Source organism: Drosophila ananassae, unplaced genomic scaffold (assembly GCF_017639315.1).
Source record: "Drosophila ananassae strain 14024-0371.13 unplaced genomic scaffold, ASM1763931v2 tig00000157, whole genome shotgun sequence".
NCBI classification, from domain to species: domain Eukaryota; kingdom Metazoa; phylum Arthropoda; class Insecta; order Diptera; family Drosophilidae; genus Drosophila; species Drosophila ananassae.
This window is the reverse complement of record NW_025319134.1, coordinates 1-22,265: the sequence shown is the minus strand read 5'-3', so window position 1 is coordinate 22,265 and position 22,265 is coordinate 1. Positions and strand designations below refer to the sequence as shown.

Sequence of the window (22,265 nt, the reverse complement as noted above, 5' to 3'; positions counted from 1 at the left end):
GGTCAGTTTCAATTAAGGAAATGGTGCTCCAACATCCCACAGGTTGTGAGGAGATTAGATCTCCCACACGCCAAGACAGGTGGCAAGAGGGGCAGCAGGGGGAGGGGGGGAATAGGTAAGCTAGCACGGCGGCGTAGGATGGGCCAGCGCGTCGGTGTTTAGAAAGTACGGAAGAAAAGAAATGCGTCGATTGCAGACTGCGTGTGGGGGCAGCAGCGGGGGCAGAGGAACCAGCACGGCGGCGCGCACGAAAGAAGGAGAAAGAGGAATCACCGTGGAACGTAACGGTCCTGGGCTGGCCTCCACGAAAAAAAAAAAAAAAGGGCGCCTCAGGCACTATATAAGGAGGACTTAAGGACCCTCTGGTTAAGTGGTTAAAACCGGCGGCGGTATGCGAATCAGACAAGGAGTATAAATCAAGGAGCAAGTGGGAAAAGGGTCAAGGATCCGCGGCGGAACTGAAGCCCGAGGATCGGCCTGGCGTACGCTTTGTCGATTCCTGACCGTTAAGACCAGGTGTGATCCTGTAAAGCGAGGGGTAGCCAGCTCGCGTACTCAAGCCCAACAGTGAAACCAAGCAGGGACACCCCGGGAAAGTCAAGAGCATCCTGATTCAGGCGCTGGGGCGTATGCACAGCGTATCACCTGGAGTTAAAGCAGACGCGACGCCAAAACCTCTGGCCTGCCATAGTTCCTGCGGAGCGTAGGCACGCAGGTGTTTGGAGGCGAGTGGCCCTTATACGGCTGCCATGCACCGAAAAGCTCACCCTGCCCGGCGTATGCCTGGAAGGTGAGCCTATCGGTCTGCTAACACGGATTAGGTGCCGGCCACGGCGAAAGGGCATTCCCAGTGAGCCAAGGATACCGAAGGTCCACGGCACCCGCGAAGAAGAAGCAGCGACAAATCAGCGAAGAAAGCAGCAACAGGAGCGGCGACGACGAGGGAGCAGCGGCGTCGACGAGGGAACAGCGATGACGGAAGAGCAGCGTCGACAACAACAGCGACAGAAGAGCAGCGACGACAATAACATCGACAGCACACGCCCCACAGCTGGAGCACGTGAGTCCAAACGGAGGGAACCGTGAGCCGTTTCGGCGCCAGGCACCAAGACCACACGTCCTGCTGGGCGCAAGCTTTGGAAGGGCGTGTGTATTGGCACCAACCCGGAGCGGGTATCGGGGATCAACGGGAGGACGAGCGGTCGGTCGGCTGATGAGATTAACCCTTTTGTCAATTTATCACAATAAAGGGGGATATTTATTAAACGAAGCACTTTGTGTTATTTCTGGGCTCGGTTAGGATTAGATGGGATCCTTCTGCTGACCTTCTGCTGTTTTCCTTTGAATCCCTTCAGCCCACCGCCAACCCAATCAGCAGAAATATACTAGATCCTGTTGTCACCAGGGCAAAGATCTTATTGGAACCGCCGGCGCTGGTACTCGGCAGCTGACCACCAGCACAAGGTCAAACTTCGCACTAATTTTTTCTCACTAACGATCTGCGGTTACAGATCCTCAAATATAGATCCTCAAGATAGTTTTCTTGGTCTACTCTTGATCAGTCGTATCAGTTATTCCTCGTTATCTCATACAAGTTGAAATAAAATTAAATAAACTCAACCTCTTTGCAGCAAACCAATCAAAAATCCATACGTATGGAAAAGAAGTCATAGAACTCGATCAGTCATGTCAACTTTCAGCATTGACCACTTCAGAGGTTTACTGCATTGTGTGACACACAGTGAATCAAACCAAATAAAAACCTCTGGAAATCTTATCGCAGAATGTCTTCGACGCCTCGCCTCGCCCCCTTTAGCCATTCCAAATGCATTTCTTCTTTTCTGCATTTTCTGAAGACAGACGCGCTGTCGTGGGCCGCTACGTTCCCCGCCGACCGAGCTCTCTGCATTCGAGTGCGGCCGCGACGGCCGAGACGACCGCGACGCCCACGGCCGTTAGGTTAGGCATTCCACGGTGATTCCTCTTTCTACTTCTTCAGTGCACGCAACCGTGCTTGTTCTTCTGCCCCCCCCTAGGAATTACTAGGAACGTTAAAATTTATGCGTGTTAGTAAATGCTGGCTGTCTACATTACCATAAATGAGATTGTATAGAGACATGACACCTAGCATATTTTTAAGGTTCGTAAGACCGCAGGGGTCTTACAAATATATTTATGAAAATATATAAAAAACAGAGAGCGGATTTATATATAAAAATGCGTGCCGATTTTTATATAATTATGTGCCGTCTGTCTGTCGGTTTCTACGCAAACTAGTCTCTCAGTTATAGAGTTGTAACTTTGCACACAACCTTCTTTTGTTTGTCGGAACGGCCTGGATGGGTCGACTATATCATATAGCTGCCATATAACTGATTGATCGGAAATGCCATAACTTTGATGTTTTTAAAGTTATAGGTTTGGGACTTTCCACACATGTTATATTTGACCAAAATATCCTATGTACAAAAAATTTCATAGGGATCGGCCGACTATCATAGAACGATCGGAATTGGCATAACTTTGGTGCTTTTTAAGTTAGAAAGATGGGACTTGGTACAGATTCCATTTTGGGCAAAAAAAATTTTGCCAAATTTCATAGGGATCGGCACTAATATTCAATAGCCACCATATAACTGAACGATCGGAAATGGCACCAAATTAACTGCCAGGGTTTATCAACTTCGGCTCCGCCCGAAGTTAGCTTGTTTCTATATAATTCTGATTGTCTTCTTGTGAACTATGTACTGTGGCTATTGTGGGTAATGACTACGCACTATCCGGTGATTCTCCTAAAAACTTTTCTTCTAGCTTAATCTTGACAGAGCATCAGCTACATGGATTTCTTTTCTTTAAAATTAAACTCGTTTAATTTTATTCTCCATCTTTTTAGTTTCATATTTAGTTCTTTTATATGAAGCCAAACTAATGGTCAATGACCGCTAAGAATTTCGAATTTGGTTCTTTTATATATAGCTGCAATATCTTTTTCATCGGAGAATCACTGTTGAGGAGCCACATAAACGCAACGGTCCAGTGCAATGCACTAACTGCCAAGAGTATGGACACACTAGGTCATACTGCACACTTCGAGCTGTCTGTGTAGTCTGCGGGGACACCCACAACTCCACTTACTGCACTACAAACAAGGGCAGTACCGCGAAGAAATGTGCAAACTGCGGAGGCAACCATACGGCAAACTATAGAGGATGTATGGTGTACAAGAATTTGAAGAGTCGCATGCGTCAAGCGACCGCAACGCGCAACCACTACGCCTGACGTCTTCTACGCCAAATCCGCGAGGTCCTCATTTGGTCCCCTAAATATCACCAACGACTGCTCCTATGCCGATGCTCTACGATCTGGAATGGTAAATAAAAATCAGCCTAACTCACACAGCGCTCAACAGGCTCCAGAACAGCCACATAGCAAAACGGAAACCATGTTGCTTACCCTCCAACAAAGTATGATGGAGCTTATGTCATTCATGAAAACGACCATGCAAGCACTTGTTTAAAACCAGAATACGGTAATACAGCTGCTCGTTGCACAACAGTCTAAATAATCTATGCAGACTCTACGAGCATCAATGTGGAATGCCCATGGTGTCCCACGGCATAAACTAGAACTGTCACGATTCTTGATCGATAACCATATTGACGTTATGCTACTGGTGGAAACGCATCTTACAAGCAAATATAACTTCCCAATAAAAGGCTATGCAATCTACCGCACAGATCATCCAGATGGGAAAGCCCACGGCGGAACTGGGGTTCTAATCAGAGAACGTTTAAAACACCATTTTTACAAAAGGTTTGAATCAAACTTCTTGCAGGCCACATCGCTACAAATTCAGTCAAGAAACGGAAGCCTTTCAATCGCAGCCGTTTACTGCCCTCCTCGTTTCTCAATCTCGGAAGGACAATTTATGGACTTCTACAATTCACTTTGGGATCGTTTTATAGCCGCAGCAGACTACAACGCTAAACACACGCAATGAGGATCACACTTAGTGACTCCCAGAGGAAGGTAATTGCACAATGCAATTATAAATGTAAGAAAAAAACTTTTTCCCCTGGAAGTCCCACATACTAGCCAACCAACCCCAGACCTTATTGATTTTGCGGTGATAAAAAAAATACCTTGCAATCTAATAAGTGCCAAAGCAGTCTCGGACTTATCATCGGACCACTCGCCTGTGCTTTTAACGCTTCTTCAAAGCCAAGAAACAACGGAAAACTCCCTCAGCCGGACAAAAAGTACGTGAGTGCCCACATAGAACTCGCCCTGGAGTTTAACATGGAATCGGACATCGACTACACTACGAGCGCCCTGGAAGAAGTACTCGTTGCGGCAGCTAAAATTACTACTCCTCAAGGGAGAAAGTAGACCGTAACAAATACTACAAATCAAATCAGCAAATCGAACAGCTCGTGCGAGAAAAGAGGCGCACGCGTCGTGATTGGCAAAACAGCAGATCACCAGCTTCAAATCAACGCCTTAAAGAAGAAACACGATCACTCGACCTGGCTCTTTACCAACAGGAGAAAAATGCACAGCTGAGGTACATCCATAATCTTTCACCAACAAGCACAAAGTATCCTCTGTGGAGGGCCCACCCAAATCTCAGCGCCCGAATCGAAACGACTTCCCCGATAAGAGCGAAGACCGGCGACGAAGACTGAGTTGAAACATTCGCTACACATTTCGAAAGTGTCTTCCAGCCAAACGCTGCATCAAATTCATTCCTTGTGCCAGTCATTCAGCCAGAGGTTACAACTCAGTCAACTGTACCTTCATTACGGCCGAACGAAATCGAAAAAATCATAAGAGGGCTAAAAGCAAAAAAAGGCTTCCGGTAGTGATTTACTGACGCCAAAGATGCTGATGAAACTTCCAAAATGTGCTATAGAGGTCGTTTGCAAACTATTTAATGGTGTACAAGGAGTTGAAGCGTCGCATGCGAATTAACTAAAAGTTTAATCCATATTTTATATTATTATTATTGATGATTAACTTTATTTATTGAACTGGCTCAATCGCTTGATTTCGCCATCTGTCTAACAAAGCAAAGTAAAAACTCACACGCCGAACTTGCAATCGACGCTTCTAGTTCCTTCTTCTTCTCTACATAAACTTCTTGTGTGCCCAGTTTCCAAATCGAATTGTTAATTAATGCAGTTTTTTAGTTTTACAGTGACCGTTCATCAACATCCCGGCCCCCCCTGAAACACTGTTTCAGAATTTGGTAATAGGGCGAGCTTGACAATTGGACGGGTGGTTTCTCCAGTTGGAGTCCTAAGTCGTACAGCGCGGACCATTCCATCCTTTCCTGGATACGTTTCGATGACTCTTCCGAGAGGCCATGCTGCTGGCGGGGTGTGAGAATCCTTAAGGAGCACGATGTCATCTTTGGCCATGTTGACCGATTTGTTCATCCACTTTGGCCGATGCTGGAGTGATGTAAGATATTCCATGTGCCATTGTTTCCAGAAGCCTTGCAGCATAGCTTGAGTCTGTTGCCAATAATCCAAACGGTTGATTGGTACATTTGATAGATCGCCTTCTGGTACTGTCGTGTAGGGACGACCAATGAGGAAGTGTGCTGGCGACAGATAGTTGACCTCAGTGTCCGAAGTTGAGAATAGTGGACGTGAGTTGACCACAGCTTCTATTTGGGCGAGAAGTGTGTGCATTTTCTCAAAGGTGAGGACATTCTTGCCAATGACTCTATGAAGATGCAGTTTGACAGAGCGCACAGCTGATTCCCATTTGCCACCCCAGTGTGGTGCATGGGGGGGAATGAAATTCCAGTTGATTCCTTCGTCTGCCAGGGCCTTCAGTACAGTGTTGTTGTGTTCGTCTGACTTCAGAAGAGTTTGCATTTCGTATAATACCCTTTTTGCCCCGACGAAGTTTCTCCCGTTGTCGCTATGAAGATGAGATGAGATGAATCGACTGAGTGCCGCCGAGAATGTGTCGGTTGTAAGATCTGTAGCCAATTCTAAATGCAAGGCAGAAGTGGCTAGGCATACAAATAGGCAGATGTAACCCTTTTCCTTGCGTGGATTTCGTCCCTTGTGGACCTTGAGGGTGATTGGCCCGGCGTAGTCGCAGCCAGTGTTTGCAAACGGAAATGCCTGCCGAACCCGGACAGGCGGCAGATCTGACATGAATTGGTGAGATGTGTGTTGCCGTTGTGTAAAGCATTTTAGACAGTCATGCGTGATCTTTCGAATGAGGTTGCGTGCGCCAAACACCCAGTAGCGTTGGCGTGCGATCACGAATAACGCCGATACTCCAGGATGTAAGTGAATCCGGTGCTCATGTTCCAGAATGAGCTTCGTTATGCGATGAGATTTGGGCATAATTATTGGATGCTGCACATCCGCTGGCAGTTCTGAGTTACCTAAACGGCCACCCACTCGCAGGAGTCCATGTTTGTCGATTTGCGGTGAGAGGGTGCGCAATTTTGATTTGTTTCCTAAATCTTGCTGGTTGAGGAGTCGCTTGTAGTCAGCTTGGAATTCGTCTTGGGCATGGCGCAGGTACAGGATCCGTGCGTCATGGATCTCCTCAAATGTCAGCGTAGCGGTGTTGGATTTTCTGCGATTGCGTCGGATGAACTTGAGAACATAGGCGAGAATACGAAGTAGCTTTGGCCACGAGGAGACACGGTCGATCAGTTGGCCCAATAGTGAGGTTTCAGTGTTGTATGTTCTCATTGTCGTGAAAGCGAAACCTTTTACTTCAGCCTGGACTTGTTCATCTGAAATGAAACTAGAATGAGGAGTGCTAGGTGTTTTTACCCATTCAGCTTCGGTTGAGTATAGCCAGTGTGGGCCCTTCCACCATAGGTTGTGGTTTACTAAGTCAGCAGCTAGCATGCCCCATGAAGCGCAGTCAGCAGGGTTGTCATCTGATTTGACATGTTGCCAGTGATCTCGTGGAATGATGCTGAGGATTTCGGCAGTGCGGTTTGCGACGAAAGTCTTTAGTTTGGCAGGTATGTGCGAGAGCCAAGCCAAAACAATGGTAGAGTCGCACCAGGCGTAAACAGTGACGTTGTAGTTTTTCAGTGCAGCTTAGACTGAGTTGATGAGTCGACTTAGTAGCAGTGCGCCGCACAATTCCAGGCGTGGAAGTGATTGTGTCTTGAGCGGTGCTACACGAGTCTTTGCAGCAATAAGAGTAACCTGTATGTTACCATCAGGGAGAGTGACTCTACTGTAAACGGCACCGGCGTAGGCTTTTATAGATGCGTCCGAGAAGGCGTGCAATTCAATTGTGTCAGTAGAGGTGCCAATGTAGCGTGGAACCTCAAGTTCATTGAGCGTGTTGATATCGTGCTTGCATTTGAGATACCAATCTTCCAGGCTGAGCGGTAGCGGGCTGTCCCAGTCTAAGTTGAGAACCCAAAGTTCTTGGAACAGGATTTTGAATTGAATAACCACTGGAGCCAGCAATCCAAGTGGGTCGAAAATGCGAGACACGTCTGATAAAACTTGCCGTTTTGTAATCTTTCCCTCGCTGGGCAAAGATACCTTGTATGCCAATGTGTCCGTGTGCGGTTGCCAATGAATTCCCAAAACCTTGTTCGTAGTTTCGAGTGGACTGTATGATGTATTGTTTGTGATTGTTGTCTCAGGGTCGACAACGCGGTTGCTGTTGGAAATCCATTTTCCAAGCTCGAGTTGAGCACATGACATTAGTTGAATTAGTTCTTGTTTGTATTGTAGAAGCTTTTCCTCGGTGTCAGCTCCTGTTAAAACGTCGTCAACGTAGAAATCTTCAAGAAGAATGCGCGCAGCAGTTGGATGCAAATGTTGGTAGTCTCTGGCCAGTTGCTCGAGAACCCGTACAGCCAGAAATGGTGCACACGCAGTGCCATAGGTTACAGTGGAGAGTTGGTAATGTAGAAGTGGAGCTGAAGGATGTTCTCTCCAAACGATACGTTGATAGTTGCGGTGATGCTTGTTGATCAAAATTTGCCTGAACATCTTGATAATGTCCGCAGAAAAAACGTATTTATTTAAACGAAAGCGTACGCATACATCGAACAGGTTTCGTTGAATGCTCGGCCCAACGTTCAGGGCGTCGTTTAAAGATTGACCAGAAGAATCTTGGAATGAACCGTCAAAAACTACTGGTAGTTTCTTTTCAAGTACAGGGTGATGTGGCATGTTGGTGAGAATTTCCTCAGGGTTCAATTGGCGCATGTGGCCTAGAGAAATATACTCTTGCATGAATTGTACATACCGTGAGTGCAGATCTGTGTCTCTATGTAGACGGCGCTCCACAGAAGCAAAGCGTTGGGTTGCTCCCTGCAGAGTGTCAGTGAATTGTGGATCTGCATCCTTGAATGGAAGCTCTACGGTGTATCTTCCCTTGGAGTCGCGTGAGTGCGTGGTTTGAAAATGCTCTTCACCCTTAACATTTTCAGGATCATGATGAGTGGTGATTTGGGAGTCCTCGATTTCCCAAAACCTTTGTAGAGTAGCATGGATATCGACTGTAGACAAAAATGACGTGGTGATTGATGGATTTTGATACGCAATCGATGTGATAACCCATCCAAAGATTGTTGAAATAGCTATTATGTTGCCTTGCGCATCCAGCTTCCTGTTGCCGGTTAAAATAGCCCATACAGAATCGGTGCCTAGTAGGACGTCTATAGGCGATGCCGAGTTGAATTCAGTGTCTGCAAGCGGAATCCCATTGAAGATCTCAAGCGCAGATGCATAAATGTTTTCCCTTGCCAGCGTAGATGTGATTTTTCCTAGAATATGAGCTTTTACTTGTAGCGAGTGATCAGAAACTCGAGACTTGATCGTGAGTGTGCTGAATCCCCTCGTGGTATCGGCCTTGATTGAAGAAATGCCGGAAATGAGAATTCGGCCAGGAACCCGACTAAGACCCAGTGCCTTAATACAGCGTTCCGATACATATGATAACTCCGAGCCCGTGTCGAGTAGCACCCGGCAGTTTGTGTATGTGCCTTGAGAGTTGCGGATGTGTACCAATGCAGTTGGCAAAGTACATGTTCGTCCTACTTGCCCATGTGACAATAGGGTTGGCGTGAGTAGTGCCTGTGACATGTGACTCGCAGTCACCGATGTCGTGTCTGGATCCTTGTGATCGCTTGAAGACGTGGATATGATTTGACCCTCGTTGGTCTGCATAGCATGCGTGTGTATGAGTGTGTGGTGTCTGCTGCCACACTGCTGACAGTTGTACTTTGAGCTACAGTTTGATGACCTGTGACCTGGTTTGAGACAGTTGAAGCAGAGAGATTTGTGCTTTACAAAAGAACGGCGTTGGTCGATAGACAAACCAATGAATTGAGGACACTTAGACAGTTGATGCCCATCCGCATTACAATTAACGCATTTTGTCAGCGCAGCAGTTACCATGGCTCTGCTTGTCTTCTTGTTGTTACCACCCTGTCTCGGTACAGGTTCGCTTTGACACAGCTCAAATTCTTCACATCGTGCATCCAGGAACTTGAAGAACTCTTCGACTTTTGGTGAATTTGAAGCACGGCTTGCATCTACCCATTTGCGGCGTGACTCTGGATCGATTTTATTCAGCAATAAATGGATAACCCAGCAGTCTCGGTCCATATGGCCAATTGAGTCCAATGCACGGATGACCTCATTTGCACCATCTGATATGCTACGCAATATGGATACCTCTCCATTATTAGTCGATGGTAGCTCCATAAAGGTGTCCAACAGGTTGTGAATAATTTGCCGTGGTCGATCGTATCTCTCGTTGAGGCGCTCCCAAGCGTTGTCATATGCCGTCTCAGAAATCGGCAAATGGCGTACCAAACTTGCAGCCTCGTCCACGAGGAACGATTTTAGATAGTGGTACTTTTGTATCTTACCCAGATGTTGCTTGCTATGTACAGTGCTTTGAAGGCTGGCCACTCCTTGTAAATGCCACCAAATGGTTTTATTTGTATTTTCGGTAATTCTGTCTCCCTTACTGGCGCCGCGGCGTCAGCCGGGGTTGGTGTTGAAGTTGCTCCTAGGCGTTCGAAAAACCCTTGTTGTTGCTGCACTAAGCGAGAAATAGCGTCGTTGTTAGCTATTGAATCTCCTTCTGCATGTCTCGTTGTTGTTGGTGTTGTCGGCTCCTGTGAGCGCTTGAGGGAAAACAAAAGCGCACGGGCTTTTATGTACTTCGCCTCATACTCGTCGTAGTCATTCGCAGGATCAACCCAGCCCTCGACGTCGTCAAGCACGCTCAGATCATCTCCGGCAAGTTCGAAATCATTCCAAACCTTGTCGAGCCTGACTAGCAGTACCTCCACGGCGTCAACGCCGATTGATGCGGAAGAGTTTTCTGCTGTGTGTAGCAGTTTAGTGAGGCTGGATTTGAGACGGCCCCTCACTCCCTTTAGCCGTTTGAGTTGTTCCATCGCAATGGTGCTTTACTTTACTAACAATAACGAATCTGGCTCTGAAGGACCAAACTTCCTTATGATGATTAACTTTATTTATTGAAATATAAGTGCTGGCTCAATCGCTTGATTTCGCCATCTGTCTAACAAAGCAAAGCAAAAACTCACACGCCGAACTTGCAATCGACGCTTCTAGTTCCTTCTTCTTCTCTACATAAACTTCTTGTGTGCCCAGTTTCCAAATCGAATTGTTAATTAATGCAGTTTTTTAGTTTTACAGTGACCGTTCATCAACAATTATAAACAATTATTTGGGCACTTGCCACCAAGCTCTTTTGAGTCTTTATAATGTAAGCATTCCCACACTCGCAAATAGCATCCTAACGGAAGACCAAGCTTGAGAAATGAAATAAACAAATTCCCCCTATTGAGCCGGCCACGGCAAAAACAACATTAGACTAAACATCCGCTAGAATCACGCCACTGCGGCTCCCCTTTTTAAGCATCCGTATTGATACCCAAATTTTCCATGCTGATCACAGCAATCCCATTCGGGAAATTCTCTTCGGAATTCAATTCGTTATATACTTCGGGAAGATCCCGAACCAAGAAGGAAAAGAATCAGCTCAAGCCTGGTCAGTCGGGATCTAGCATAGGTTAAGAAACAATGCCTTGTTAGAATTAAGATCGGGATCTAAATGAAATCTAATAAAGTTTAAATATATATTTTTTTAAAGTTAAAACCCGTCGTGATTATAATTGGCGCCCAACGTGGGGCACGCGTTAATTAAAAATATCGATTAAAAAAAAAGATATTCGCGAGTGCCTCAAAAAAATCATAGACCTGAAAAATAAAGGTTTCTATGTAAAAAAACTTATATCACGTACCGGTGATAACTAGAATAACCTCAACGCCCAAAGTGGAATTTTTCAAGAAAAAAGTGACACAAAAAGAGAACAAAAACAAAATATACAAACTGAATAAATTTTGAACCACCAAAAAGTGAAAAATCAAACAAACTCGAAAAAAGTGAAAAAAGTAACTAAAATAAAAATTACAAAAAAAAAAAAAACAAACACACAAAAAACACAAACAAGAAGATAAAAAAGAAAAAGATTAAAAATAAAAAGTAAAAAAACTCAAACAAACTCGAAAAAAGTGAAAAAAATTAAATAAAATAACAAAAACAAAACCAAATACAAAAACCAAATACAAAAACCTATATTTCAAAAAAAAAAAAAAACAAGAGGAAACTAAAGTGAGCCCCGCAGGTACCAAAAAAAAAAAAATACGGTAGAAGAGCCCCCACTCAACGGAAAAAGGACTGGGAAGGAAGAAACAAATCAATTTCATCAGAGGAACACCAAAAAAAAAAAAAATCACAAACGTGAGATAGATTATTTTTGTTTAGTTTTATAAAAAAAAAAAAAATAATAATAATAATAAATAAAATAAGAAAAACACATCAATGTAAACCCTATTTTACACACCGATACTATATTGTATTTTTTATATATATATATAACTTTTTTTTTTTCTCTCTCTATTGTATTTTTATAAATCCCCGTCTCAAAATATGTCTATATATATTTCATATAATATACCAATTATATACTAAATTAAATTCGAGAAAAAAATTGCCTGCTGTTTTGCTAAATAGTGATTAATACTGGAAGAATTAATAAACGCTTTAAGAAACTTTAAAACTTTTGTTTTTCTCTCTCTATTGTATTTTTATAAATCCCAGTCTCAAAATATGTCTATATATATTTCATATAAAATACCAATTATATAATAAATTAAATTCGAGAAAAAAATTGCTTGCTGTTTTGCTAAATAGTGATTAAAACTGGAAGAATTAATAAACGCTTTAAGAAACTTTAAAATGACAGACTCAAACGGTCCATCTACTAGCCATAGCGCTAATTTAAGCCGACAAACACCTGAACAAACATTAACATCAGACCTAATTGTCCGATTGATAGCTAACAACCTACCGACCGAATTCCAAATCGAACAGATTGACGATACCATTCCATGCGACGAAACACTAGAGATAGTCAAATCCGTTCCACAATTTTCTGGAAATCTAGACAATTACGTAGCTTGGCGAGAAGCCGCGGAAACAGCAATGGGACTCTATGTCCGCAAAAGCCGTCGGTACTTTGTAGCCCTAACCATTTTAAGAAACAAGATAGTAGGCAAAGCCAATGACGCTTTAACAAACCATGGAACCGTATTGAACTTTGACGCTATTTTGGCCAGACTCGATTTTGTCTTTAGCGACAAGAGGCCAATCCTCTTAAACAAGAATTAAGTGTGCTGACACAAAACAGATTTTCAGTTATGGACTTTTATAATTTGGTTAACAAAAAGTTAACCCTCTTAATAAATAAAACCATAATGACATACGGGAAAGAAAATCCAATAACTACAGAAGCAAACCTTAGGCATAGACAAAATGCCTTGAGGGTATTCATAACTGGCCTAAACGGCCCAATTTCTGGCATGTTATTTTCCCTAAATCCTCCAGACTTACCAAACGCTCTAGCTAGAGTTCATTGGGGAGCAATCATATGAGGGCACAGTTCGCTTATCGTTTTAGCGCACCTCAGCGCCGTTATAACGATAACCAACGAAACCAAAACGAACCATATTATAGATCCGATGGTCAGAATCAGGGCAATCAATTGCGCCTGAACAGAACCAACGAAAATTACAAAAATCATAATGGATAAAATCCAAATTATCAGCACAATAATAGAAGTTCTCCTCAAAATAATAATAATTCCCAAAATAAAAATAACCCCCAAAATAGTAATAGCTTCCAAAACCATAATAGCTATCAACACAATAACACTCGGTATAATCCTTATCCAAGCTATAATACTTGGACTCAAAGGAATAATACATACCAAAACAGAAGCGAACCTATGGAAGTGGACTCCAGCATCCAAATCCAAAATAAAAATAATAACCAAGTATTCCCAAATGGTGAACAATACCAAACTACAAATAGCCTCCAATATAACTCATTCCAACAACCAGAACAGGCAGTTAAACGAGCACAAATTGAGTCATCTGCTCAACCTAGAAACAAACAAATGCGCATAAATAATATCAAAGAGGAACATTTTTTAGGAGAAGAATAGGTCTGCCACACATATTACGATTTGACAAAAAAATTAATAAAAAACTTAATGTTCTGATAGATACAGGAGCCACAACCTGTTACATAAAAAAAGGTACCTACCAAAACGGGATAGAATTGCCCATTTACAAAAGAGTATCCACGGTTAACGTATACTCAACAATAAAAAAATGCCACTACATAACAATTTTTCAAACAAAACAAATTTTTTATGAAATGGAGGGCCTAAAGGCAGACTTATTAATAGGGTACAATTTACTAAAAAAGATAGGAGCAGTCATTGACACAAACAATGACACACTAAAATGTAAGGGAAAAATCGAAAAATTACACTATGACGAAAAAATAAATTTATTAGAACTAAACAAAGAAACAACCATACTTCCACTAAAAAAATATATATTAGACAAATATTTTAACCACGAAAATTTGTCAAGCAAAAATCCACTAAGCATAAAAAGTTTGGGGTATATAAGCCCCAAACACGCCGTCGATGTTCATTCCGACATATACAGTTTAGAGCACTCAGAGTCCAAAAACTCTGTCAGCGAAACTTCTGACAATTATAAATGTAACAATTTGGGGTACATAAAACCCAAACACGCCGTCGATGTTCAATCCGACACACACAATTCGAAACACTTAAGTTCTAAGAGCACCGTCAGCGATACTTCTGACAATTTCAAATCTAACAGTTTGGGTTATATAAAACCCAAACACGCCGTCGATGTTCATTCCGACACAAAAAATTTGGAATACTCAGGTTCCAAATGCACCAAAAGTCAGATTTCCGACAACTACCACTTGAGGTTCAGAGTACTCAGACACTGAACACGATGCCGATGTAAAATCCGATTCAAACGATATAAACACTGCAGCATATAAGAATATGGATAACACGGCCGAAAATATTTTCGGCATAAACAATTTAGAAAACAATACAGACGAAACCGATACAGAAAACTACATTGAACTAATAATAAGCACAATAAAAAAAGTACATTCAGAAATAAATGCAAATTTACCATTCCGGACGGACGTTCGCTGTGAAATAGACACAATAAACGATAAACCAATTTACTCAAGACAATACCCATACTCACAAGCAGTAAACGAATTTGTTAATCAAGAAATACAACGAATGATTAATGATGAAATCAAAGCAAAAGTCCTTACAACTCACCCATAATTGTAGTATCAAAAAAAGGTACTAATGAAGATGGCACCCCTAAACATAGACTATGCATCGATTCCAGGAAACTAAAACTTAGCACGATTCCAGATAGATACCCCATGCAAGATCCGACAGTTATTTTATCAAATCTTGGAAAAGCTAAATACTTTAGTACTATAGACTTAGAATCAGGTTTCCACCAAATTTTGAGGAAAGAATCAGACGTAGAAAAAACTTCATTTTCAATTAACAACGGAAAGTACGAATTCATTAGAATGCCATTCGGGTTAACAAACGCACCTCGAATCTTCCAGAGGGCAATGGATGATATACTTCGAGAACATGTTGGTAAATTCTGCCATGTCTACATGGATGACATAATTATTTTCTCTCACTCCTTCGAACAACATTTCAAAGACCTAAATTTAATCATTAATATTTTACATAAAGCCAATATGAAAATATCATTAGAAAAATCTCAATTTTTTAAATTAGAAACGTCATTTTTAGGATATGTAGTAGCGCAAAACATTATTAAAATCGACCCCCAAAAAATCGACACCATATCGAATTACCCAATTCTGGGCCTCACTGGATATTATAGAAAATTTGTAAAAAACTATGCAACCATTGCCAAACCCCTGTATTAAGAGGAGCCCCTTAAATAATGGTGTTACTCCAATGAGATCCGTTTAAAAACTGTTTTTATTTCATACACTTCTCTTACAAGAAAGATACATGAAAATCTTAAATCTATTTAAAACTACTTATCAACGGACTGCACGCTGACATGCTATGTGACCCTTTCTTAAGTGCTTTAAGTGCACCACATTAATAATTGGTTAGACTGCAGGAGATCGTCTTTCAAACCATGCTGTTAATGGGTCCGATCTCCTACATTCTATGTTTGGAATTCTTATCGTGTTCAATGCTTGAACACCCTGACTAGATTGTTAGAAGGTTCCAATGGAAAAATATCCAAGAGGATGTCAAAAAATGTTTCAATTACTCTTGACGAGACTGCAATACAGGCATTTAATGAAAGTAATGAAGTATAAGTGTTGTACGAAATTCAAGTCCAATTAAAAAATAACTTCATTAATAAATTCGTACATACAAAAAGTTTTTTTGTAGACAAAACAAATAATGACGATAAAGCAATAATTATAGAGGAAACACACTGTCGAATCGATGAGAGAGAGAATTATAAACAAATAACCAGATTATACTATTGGCCGAATCTGTACAAAAAATTAAAAGAATATATAACAAATTGTGAAATTTGTAATACGAACAAATATAACAGAAACCCGACTCAAATACCTATTGGAGAAGCCCCCATCCCAAAAATAGAAGGCCAACACTTACATATTGACATTTTTACGCGCAAAACCTAACCTTCTTAACTTGCATTGATTCCTATTCCAAATACCTTGTTGTAAAAGAAATTGCTAACAAAAAAAATATCGATTTAAAAGTCTATGAAATACTTCAAACATTTCCCCAAGTTAAAACGATTATGACAGATAACGAACCTAGCTTTACATCAGCACAATTTAAATCCTTCCTACAACGTTCTGGAATTTCAATCCATTATGCAGACCCCAGACATAGCCTTTCGAATGGACAAGTTGAAAGAGCCCATTCAACCCTAACTGAGATAGCTCGTTGTGTTAAAGATGAGTACCGTCTCCTAGAATATCCCGAAGTTATTATAAGAGCAGCAAAAAGCTACAATATGACAATTCATTCAGTAACAAATCAAAAACTATACGACATTTATTTAACAAAGTAGATCACAGTGACTTACCATTAAAACTACAAACAGCACAAACTAAAATGTTAGATTATCATAATAAAAATAAATTAGATAAAAATTATCATGTAGGAGAAGTAGTATACGAAAAAATACACGGAGAACGAAATAAACTAGGCCCAAGATTTAAAATACAAGTCATTAACAAAAACCTACCAAACAAAGTAATCATTAATAACACAGGCCAACAGCAAAAAATCTCCACACATAATTTTACCTGCTCCATAACCTTTAGGCTCCCCTGAACCAAAGTCCAGAACAAACATAGGTTCTATCACCCACCGTTTCCGCGGTACACCTAAGAGAAGAAATTGATCAAATTTTACCATATATTTAATTATGTAGGCCGTGAAATGGCTACGACCATCATTGTTTCCAGTACATTTCATTTTTGAAATGTATGCGTACCAACTAAAATTAAAAAATGGTATCTAGCAGTTACCATATCTTTGGAATACTCATCCAAAGTTGAAATCTTAGATTTTCTACGTTAATTTTTGCTCTTCTATGATTTTTCCCCAAACATTTTTCTATGGAAGATTTTTATTTTCTTATTGAAATCAGTAGATCATACCATGTTTTAATTTTGGATTTAAGGAAAAACTCGAAATAATTTTATTCAATTTAATATAGGTGGTTCAACAATATTTTCTTAAATTAAATTGGAGTTTTTAATCTCATATTTTCAAAAAGTCATGGCTAATTAGAATAGAAGATAAAAATACTAACAACAGCAACTCAGACTCCGACTGGGACATTTCACAAAATCTAAATATTATAAAAATTCTTATGTCTCAATTAATACCATCAAGAAATAAAAGGGGCATTAACGAATTGGGCACAGCGTGGAAATGGCTAGCAGGTACACCAGACCATGACGACTTAATAAGAATCGAAAACAAAATTAACGAACTGACAGAAAACAATAACAAACAATTCACAATAAATTCACGTATATTTCAAGAAGTACAACTTATGACCAAAATTCTTAACACAATCGTTGTTAACAAAGAAACAAAAGTAAGACAACACCGACTACAATTAATTACACTTGATATCCAAAATTTAATCACTTGTTATCCAAAATTTAATCGATACAATCACTTTAGCAAAAATAGACATTTTTAATAAAAAAATACTAAACGAACAAGACAATAAAGAAATATTTAGACACGAAAATAAACCAGTTGTACTATCAGATCTGTTAGACTTCTCCGCTTTTAAAATATTAAAAAACGAAGACCTACTTATAATGTATATAAAATATCCAATTATAAACAATATCTGTAGCTTGTACACATCAAGGGCAATTGCCCAAAATAATGGAAAATTAATAATAGACGATAAGACAGCATACTGTAATGGAAAATTTTATAAAATAACAATTTAAAAAAGAAATAAAAAAGAAAAAAAAAAAGAAATTGTAAACTCTCAAACGAGAGCTCGTGTTTTATAAATCTCTTGAATGGAAAAAAAGCAAACTGTTCAAAAATACGAGAAAAAAATAAACAATTTGAAAATTTAGACGAAGGCGCTATTCTCCTCACTGGAGAAAATATTGTAAACGAAACAAAACTAAATGGCGCATTTTTGATTTTATTTAATGAAAGCATAATTATCAATAATATAAAATACATCAACGAAAAACAGAAAATGTTAGATTACATATCACAATATAAATACAATAATTATATAATAACAGATTACATATTTTCCAATGATTCCGAATTAAGTTTAGACAACATAAGCATTATAAACCCGTTTGTAAAAATAGGAAATACAAAAATATCCCTTGAACTCATATTATTAATTGTAATACTTATTCTTTGTGCCATATATAAATCACGTAAAATAATACTTAAAATGCTAAAACAAATTCAATTAAAACGAACCAATATCGAACAAGAAATAGAAATTCCGAAAATCGAAACCACTGCAGAACCCATTACAGAAGTTGAAACTGAAAGAAATATTGAAATAACATTTGCCGAACTTAATAATAAAATCACCTCCCTCCGGGACGATTCATCTTAGGAGGGGGAGAATTAACTAGAAGTTTAATCCATATTTTATATTAATATTATAAACAATTATTTGGGCACTTGCCACCAAGCTCTTTTGAGTCTTTATAATGTAAGCATTACCACACTCGCATCTAGCACCCTAACGGAAGACCAAGCTTGAGAAATGAAATAAACAAATTCCCCCTATTGAGCCGGCCACGGCAAAAACAACATTAGACTAAACATCCGCTAGAATCACGCCACTGCGGCTCCCCTTTTTAAGCATCCGTATTGATACCCAAATTTTCCATGCTGATCACAGCAATCCCATTCGGGAAATTCTCTTCGGAATTCAATTCGTTATATACTTCGGGAAGATCCCGAACCAAGAAGGAAAAGAATCAGCTCAAGCCTGGTCAGTCGGGATCTAGCATAGGTTAAGAAACAATGCCTTGTTAGAATTAAGATCGGGATCTAAATGAAATCTAATAAAGTTTAAATATATATTTTTTTAAAAGGTAAAACACGTCGTGATTATAATTTGCGTCAAGCTTATGTCATTCATGAAAACGACCATGCAAACACTTGTTCAAAACCAGAACCTGCTCGTAGCACAACAGTCTAAATTATCTATGGAGACTATCTATGCCAATGCATTGGCATAGGCACCATTGCAATGGTGTCTCACGGCATAAACTAAAATTGTCACAATTCTTGATCGAAAACGCATCTTACAAGCAAATAAAACTAAAAAAAAGAGGCTATACAATGTCGATATCGTCTCCATCTTTGACAAAAATTATAGTATCCTCTGTAAGAGTATAAATCTTAGAGTATAAATATTAGATCACACAGTATAATAAAAAAAAATTCTGGCCAAACACAACCCGAACATTAAGCCAAAACGGCAGCAAGAATTTCTGATGTTCCAAGTAATGAAACTCCACACACATCGGATCGTATAACAAACTTTTCTCTATGTTTACCGCTTTAATATTTGGATTTAGGTAAGGAAATGTTTAGGAATTGTTTTTTATGAAATGTCTAGGAATGGGAATTAGTTGAAACTCAATGCGAAAGGACAAAATAAAATGTTTATAATACAATTAGCTTAATTGACAATTCATTACATCTGTTATTTTCCGACCCTTCTTCAAATTATGGTTTCTTTGACATTTTTAGGTTCATAAATCATCAGCTATAATGGACTCATTTAAAAAAGGCCCATGGCCTCAAAGTGGATAACTCTTCATTAACTGGGGAATCCGAGCCTCAAGTCCGATCGGCTGAATTTACACATGAAAATCCTTTGGAGACAAGAAATTTAGCTTTTTTTTCGACAAATGTTCTGGAAGGAACCTGCCGTGGAGTTGTTATAGCCACTGGTGACAATACAGTAATGGGACGCATTGCTAACTTAGCAGCAGGCCTGGATGATGTGCAGTCGCCTATTCTTTCATAGATGCAGTTGTGTTTCTGATTGGTATTATTGTCGCCAATGTTCCAGAAGGGCTTCTTGTAACCGTAACAGTATGTCTGACTCTTACAGCTAAACGAATGGCCTCTAAAAATTGTTTAGTTAAAAATTTAGAAGCTGTGGAAACATTGGGATCAACCTCCACTATTTGTTCTGACAAAACTGGCACTTTAACACAGAATCGCATGACAGTCGCTCACTTATGGTATGATCAGATGATAGTCGAATAACAACGATGATGAGTCATTTAATGCTCTACTATTATGTGCTGCTCTTTGCAACTCAGCTGATTTTAAGGGTGGTCAAGAGGACATACCTGTTTTTAAAAAGGATGTAAACGGTAACGCCTCAGAGGCTGCTCTTTTGAAATTTGCTGAAACCGTTTATGGAGGTGTTTTACCCATTCGACAGAAACATAAAAAACTGACAGAAATTCCATTTAACTCGACAGAAAAATATCAAGTTTCTGTTCACGAATATAGCAGTGGTGAGGGATATTTCACTGTTGAAATGAAGGGGGCTCCTGAAAGGATTCTAGACCGGTGTGATACCATAATAATTAAAGGACAATCGGTAGCATTGACAGCTGCATTAAAAAGCGAATTTGAAGAAGCATATTTAGAGATGGGTGGAATGGGGGAACGAGTTTTAGGCTTTGCCGATCTCAGGCTTCCTAAATCTAGATTTCCTATAGAATATGAATTCAATGCAGAGCCTCCCAATTTTCCACTTGGACATTGCCAAACTTCGCGGAGTAAGTTTGAACGAAGTAGATCCTCGTCAAGCAACGGCTATTGTTGTGCATGGAGGTGAACTCAGGGAAATGAAGGCGGAGGACCTGGATGCTGTTATATATTACCACAATGAAATAGTTTTTGCACGTACCTCTCCCCAACAAAAGCTTATAATCGTTGAAGCTTGTTAATGACTCTCCCGCATTGAAACGCGCAGATATTGGAGTTGCAATGGGTATTTCTGGTTCAGATGTCTCTAAGCAAGCAGCAGATATGATACTATTAGATGATAATTTTGCTTCCATTGTTGTAGGCATAGAAGAAGGACGTACAATTTTTGACAATCTTAAAAAGTCTATTGCATATACTTTAACATCGAATCTTCCAGAAATAGTGCCTTTTTTATGTTTTGTTATTTTTGACATTCCACTAGCTTTGGGCACTATTGCCATTTTGTGCATCGATATTGGCACCGATATGCTTCCAGCAATATCCCTCGCTTATGAAAAAGCAGAATCTGATATTATGCTCCGAAGCCCAAGAGATCCTTATGAAGACCGTTTGGTAAATAAAAAGTAAAAAAGATTGAATATGAATAATTCTGAAATTTACTATTAATTTAAAACATAAAATTCTTAGGTTAATTCTCATGGCTTACTTACAAATATTTGATTTGTAAAACTCGACGAAACTCAATTCTTCAACAAGGAATGCGTAACCACGTCCTCAACTTTGCATTGGTTGTTGAGATAGCAATTGCTTGTTTACTTTGCTACGCGCCCGTCTTCGAGAAAACTCTTAGAATGTATTCCATAAAGTAAGCTTAAAACATAAGGTTAAATCGTAACTATAAATAAAGTTAAATAAATTTTAATACATTACAGATTAATTTGGTGGATCTATGCCGTCCCATTTGGTTTGCTCATTTTTTGAGCAAGAAACCTACTATTAAAAAGTAATATATATTAAAATCAATTTGTGAAGTCAATAAAATCCTACCATGAAAACGAATTGGTAACAATGTTACGTCAATTGCAAAACATTGCGTTGCTAATTAGCCTAATAAGGTAGAAACAGGCTTTCTTATTTTTTGGTTTTCCTATTTTATATAGAATAAAGTCGTTCGAACTTTAGATGGATTGCCATTTACAAACTGATTTAATAATTAAATTTTTCCGTCCAACCGACCGAGGGACGCTGCCGCGTAACGTACGGCTCGAATCGCGGGGATAGATAAGCGAGATCCGAGATAGATAAGCGAGGATTAGGAAAAAGATATCACGAGGAAGACAGATGCAGATGCAGACAGATTGCACAGATAAGGCGGTTAATATAAGCGATTTAAGATTGTTAGTAGAGCAAAGTGACAAGATGTGGTAGAGACCATTGTAGTCCGAACATAACACCCTGAACGGATCGTGTTGGGCATATGTCGAACTACAATGGCTGAGGAGTAGAGGACGAAAGTTTCTGGTCCTTCTACTAGGAATGTTAAAATTTA

General features: G+C 39.9%; 2 protein-coding genes and 1 pseudogene across 2 annotated transcripts; 1 reads left to right on the top strand and 2 right to left on the bottom strand.

Annotated features, from left to right (window-relative positions):
• Window positions 1-5,207: 5,207 nt before the first annotated feature.
• On the bottom strand, window positions 5,208-6,725 carry LOC123258316. The gene has a single exon (XM_044718184.1). The coding sequence runs from the start codon at window positions 6,723-6,725 to the stop codon at window positions 5,208-5,210; it is 1,518 nt and encodes a 505-aa protein (XP_044574119.1).
• A 360-nt stretch (window positions 6,726-7,085) lies between these two features.
• Window positions 7,086-10,426, bottom strand: LOC123258317. The gene is made up of 2 exons (XM_044718185.1): window positions 9,992-10,426; window positions 7,086-9,884 (listed from the first exon to the last, which is right to left on the bottom strand). The coding sequence occupies exons 1-2, from the start codon at window positions 10,424-10,426 to the stop codon at window positions 7,086-7,088; spliced, it is 3,234 nt and encodes a 1,077-aa protein (XP_044574120.1).
• A 9,575-nt stretch (window positions 10,427-20,001) lies between these two features.
• LOC123258315 lies at window positions 20,002-21,447 on the top strand (annotated as a pseudogene).
• Window positions 21,448-22,265: the final 818 nt, after the last annotated feature.

Coding starts and splice junctions, on each gene's coding strand:
- LOC123258316 (XM_044718184.1), bottom strand. CDS start 6,725: ATGAGAACATACAACACTGAAACCTCACTATTGGGCCAACTGATCGAC.
- LOC123258317 (XM_044718185.1), bottom strand. CDS start 10,426: ATGGAACAACTCAAACGGCTAAAGGGAGTGAGGGGCCGTCTCAAATCC. Junction 9,885..9,991: donor CGGCTGACGCCGCGGCGCCA/GTAAGGGAGACA, acceptor CATCTGGGTAAG/ATACAAAAGTACCACTATCT.